Raw genomic sequence first — 4,085 nt, 5'->3', positions numbered from 1 at the left:
AAAGAAAGAAAGAAAGAAAGAAAGAAAAATGGTAGAAGCACAACTGCTGTTTGAGGAGTGGAAGACCATTCTGAAGTGGTATGTGAAACTGGAAAACGTTATGGAGGCATGATGTGCAACAGAACCTCCAGCACGCCTAACAACTGCACGCTTTCATGCTAAGTCTGAGGCATGTGGGCCACGTGTGATGTGCACAAGGGAAGATTTGGGAGGTCTCACACAGCAACAAGTTCTGCTACTTCTGCTTCTTCTGGACACTGATGGTAACGACTTTAAGTACCTGTGGTAATTGCTTCATCTTTTGTTATCAGTATATATTGAGTATTGCAATTTTAATACAGGTTTTTCCCTTTCTTAAAATGTGTATACATTTTTTGGTCACTCTCTGCATATCACGGAAGCCAAACTGCCAGTTACGGAGTACAGTTGGTGCTGGGACAGGGAGAGGACTGTGCACAGAAGAAGGCGCTTGACCTCATGCAGGGTGGGGGGTGCGTGCTGAGGGGTGGCAAAGGCTCTGGTATGAAAACAGGGAAACCACACAGTAGGGGCTGAAGTGAGGTGGCTTTTCACTGAATGCTCACTTTTTACAGTAACAGCCAATGACTCAATGACAAAAAATACAAAGGAAGCTTTTTATGAAAAAATTCTACTTATGGGGCAAGTGGGGTAGAAGAGGTGGGAGGCAGCACAAAAAGGCTCAGGGAAATAAAGATGTAGTTTATACAGAAATCTGTGCACAAAACTGCAGCTTTACTGAGAATGTTACCCATTTTATTTCCTGATCTGACTGTAGCTTGACTCTGTGCACACCGTACCTCAGAATTAAACAGACTCCACCAATGAAGATTTAATTTTTGTCAGAAATTATTTCCAAAGAAATGAAAATTTCTTGCACCAATATACATCTTAAATAAACTTTTAAGAAATTTTACTTGAACTCTGTATTCTTGAACGCAGTTGTTCTGCTGTGTGTTGGTTTATAGATCCTGTTACTTTGCTTTTTGCACATCTGAGTAGATATCTCCAGCTGAGATTTAGTATACATCAAATCTTTCTGTAGTTGTTGATTTTCAGACACTAGTTTATTTAATGACTCAATATAATTCTCCTGGAGGTCTGCTAGTGAAATCTCTTTTGCCTAATAAAAAAGAATATTAGAATCATTAATTTGTATATGAATGTTGTGATCTGTGTTACTGTGGGTTGAAAAATTCCTTTCATTTTTCAGTTGTAACAAATCTATGGCTTTGAGAAAAGTAAGATTTTAGTTCTCCTAAGACTAACAGAGAAAAAGCGTTTTGTTTCTTAAGAGTAAATGGTAGTGTTAGCATCCTCTCAGTAGAGTTTTTTCAGGTTTCTGCCACTTAATACAGTCCCTGATAAGGCATGACCATAGTCCAAGTTTTCCTTTTCTCCAGTTACCCTGTCACAGGAACACAGCATGAGCACAGCAAACAGGGAGAGACTGGCTAACATTAAAAGGCAAGCAGTGTAAGGGTATTCCTGCCTTGCAAGGCAGTATATTAAGTTGTAAGCATCTTGTCCCCAAATTCAGGAAAGTAATATGGAAAAATAAGAATGAAGTCTGGCAGGAGAGGCTAGGCATGGAATTGTCATGGCTTAGAGCAAGAATATCTAGGCTCCTGCACAGCACAGGGACATCCCCTGCCAGTCCCTAGGCTAGCAGCACCCAGCATCTGGCAGATGAGTGAATCTGATTCAATTATGCTGGTCATCAAGAGCTGCAGTCAGGGCCCAGCACCTGTTGCTCAGCAGGTAGGGCGCCAGACACACAGACCAGAACTAGTGGGTTCGAATCCAGCCTGGGCCTGCCAAACAACAAAATAGGGCCAGGCACTGTGACGGGTGCTTGTAGCCCCAGCTACTTGGGAGTCTGAGGCAAGAGAATCACTAAAGCCCAAGAGTTTGAGGTTGCTGTTAGCTGTAAGGCCATGGCACTCTACCGAGGGTGACAAAGTGAAACTGTGTCTCAAAAAAAAAAAAGAGCTGCAGTCAGCCAGATGGAGCAAGGTTTTATGTCTGTAATTCACTGAGAAACTGCAAAGTGGTGAAACACGAGAATGTGTTTGCCTCAAAGTACAATATGACAAATCAAGTCAAGGCTGACACTCCCCGTCCTATCCCAGTCACCATGGAGATGTGACCATGCTCAAAGTGGTGGTTTTTTTCAGGTTTTTGGTGACCATGAAAAAAAAAAAAAAAGAATTTTTAGGATACACTACGTAAGTCAAAGGAAGCAGCTTTTATTGAAAGTAAAAGTGAGAGAAATGCTCTCTAAAGAAAGCTGATGTCCAAAAGGAAGTGGTTTTTGTTCCTATGAAGTTGCACTAATTGAGGGGAGGAATATTCAAGGCGAAGGGGTTAGTTTTTACTAAGAATTTGAGCACTAATTCCTAGAATTGGGTTTCCTCTCACTTTTAACAATTGTGATTGCAAGTGCTGAGAAATTTTAAAACTGCAATGCAAATGGTAATGTACTGAGCTACTTTATGTAAGGTGACCTAGAAAGCTGACAAGCTGGTTGAAGCTAGTTTTTGTAAGTGGTTATGAGTCCTCACTTCCCTGCTTAGACTTTTTTTTTTTCAGACAGTCTCATTATGTCGCCCTCAGTAGAGTACCATGACATCACAGCTCACAGCAACCTCAAACTCTTGGGTTCCAGCGATTCTCCTGCCCTAGCCTCCCAAGTAGCCGAGAATACAGGCACGCACCACAACGCCCGGCTATTTTTTGTTGCAACTGTCATTGTTGCCTAGCTGGCCTGGGGTGGGTTCGAACTCACCACCCTTGGTGTACGTGGCCAGTGCCATAACCACTGTGTTATAGGCACTGAGCCCGGTTTTTTGACACATGGTCTCACTCTTTTGCACAGAATGATCATAGCTTCCTGCTACCTTAAACTCCTGGACTCCAGTGACCCTCTTGCCTCAGCCTCCTGAGTAGCTAGGACTGCAGGCACCGCTACCATGCTCAATTAGTTTTTCTATTTTTTTTAAGAGATGGGGTCTCACTATGTTGTCCAGCCTGAACTATTATCCAGTACTGAACTCCTGGTCTCAAGTGATCCTCTTACTGTAGCCTCCCAAAGTGTGGAAGTTCAGCATGAGGCACAATGCCCAATCCAAGAGTGTTCTTATATGATATGTGTTCTTATATGATATGTACATTTAGACAAGTTAAAGCAGGATCCAAGTACATGGTAGGAACGACTACCCTGAGTTGGTCTTAGTTTTTTGATTATAAACTCTATTGCTCTTCAACTTGAGGTGTTTCCTAGCAATATACAACCTGAAAAAATGACAGTCTGGGAGATTTTTTTCTAATGACAAATATTTTAATTAGCATCTGCAAAGTTATAGTAATCTTCTTTGGAGTTTAATACGATGTTTAATTTGGTCTTTTCTAAAAACAGTTACGACAGTAAAGTGAGTAAAGTGGTTAAGAATGGTCTGACAAACATAATTTTCCTAACAAAAACATAATTTTTAAAATATAGCTGCGAACTATCTACGTACTAAATCTTTCAACAAATTGTCAATCCCAACAATGATAAAATTTCAAAGAACATTTGCAGGACATATGAGTTAAACTGAAGTGACCATCAGTGTTTAAAATATGACAAATGATTTATCAGAGTTATTGCTTTTGTTATTAAGATAATTGCAGGGTGGCACCTGTGGCCTCAAAGGAGTAAGGTGCCAGCCCCCTATGCCAGAGGTGGCGGGTTCAAATCCAGCCCCGGCCAAAAACTGCAAAAAAAAGATAATTGGATAATTTCTTAAAATAGTTAACCCAAATATTTATGTGTAAAGTAATTCTACCTTCTGGGTGATAAAATGCAAAGGGGCACTTTCTAATAATTATTATTAATAATATGTACAACATGTTCACACTGTGTGTAACTTCAAAACCAAAGGACACATAAATTGCTCACAGGATTTTTACCAGCCAGGTGGATGCCTGATATCATTAAACATACTTTAAAAGAATATTTACCCTTGTCATGTACATTTTAAAATTTCTCAAATTAATTATTTTATTAACAAGAAGACAGGCTAAAA

At 40.2% G+C, this 4,085-nt stretch overlaps 1 protein-coding gene across 1 annotated transcript in view; it reads right to left on the bottom strand.

The window, feature by feature from the left end:
* CEP63 (centrosomal protein 63) overlaps positions 1 to 4,085 on the bottom strand; it is an 81,923-nt gene that overhangs the window by 3,345 nt on the left and 74,493 nt on the right. The window contains exon 12 of the mRNA XM_023512993.1: positions 936 to 1,141. Coding sequence (XP_023368761.1) covers positions 936 to 1,141 — 206 coding nt within the window. The remainder of the gene's footprint in view (positions 1 to 935; positions 1,142 to 4,085) is intronic.

This window comes from Otolemur garnettii, unplaced genomic scaffold (genome assembly GCF_000181295.1).
Source record: "Otolemur garnettii isolate 467f Iridium unplaced genomic scaffold, OtoGar3 scaffold00032, whole genome shotgun sequence".
Classification (NCBI taxonomy): Eukaryota; Metazoa; Chordata; class Mammalia; order Primates; family Galagidae; genus Otolemur; species Otolemur garnettii.
The sequence above is the reverse complement of the archived record's forward strand: the minus strand, read 5'-3'. Positions and strand labels throughout refer to the sequence as shown.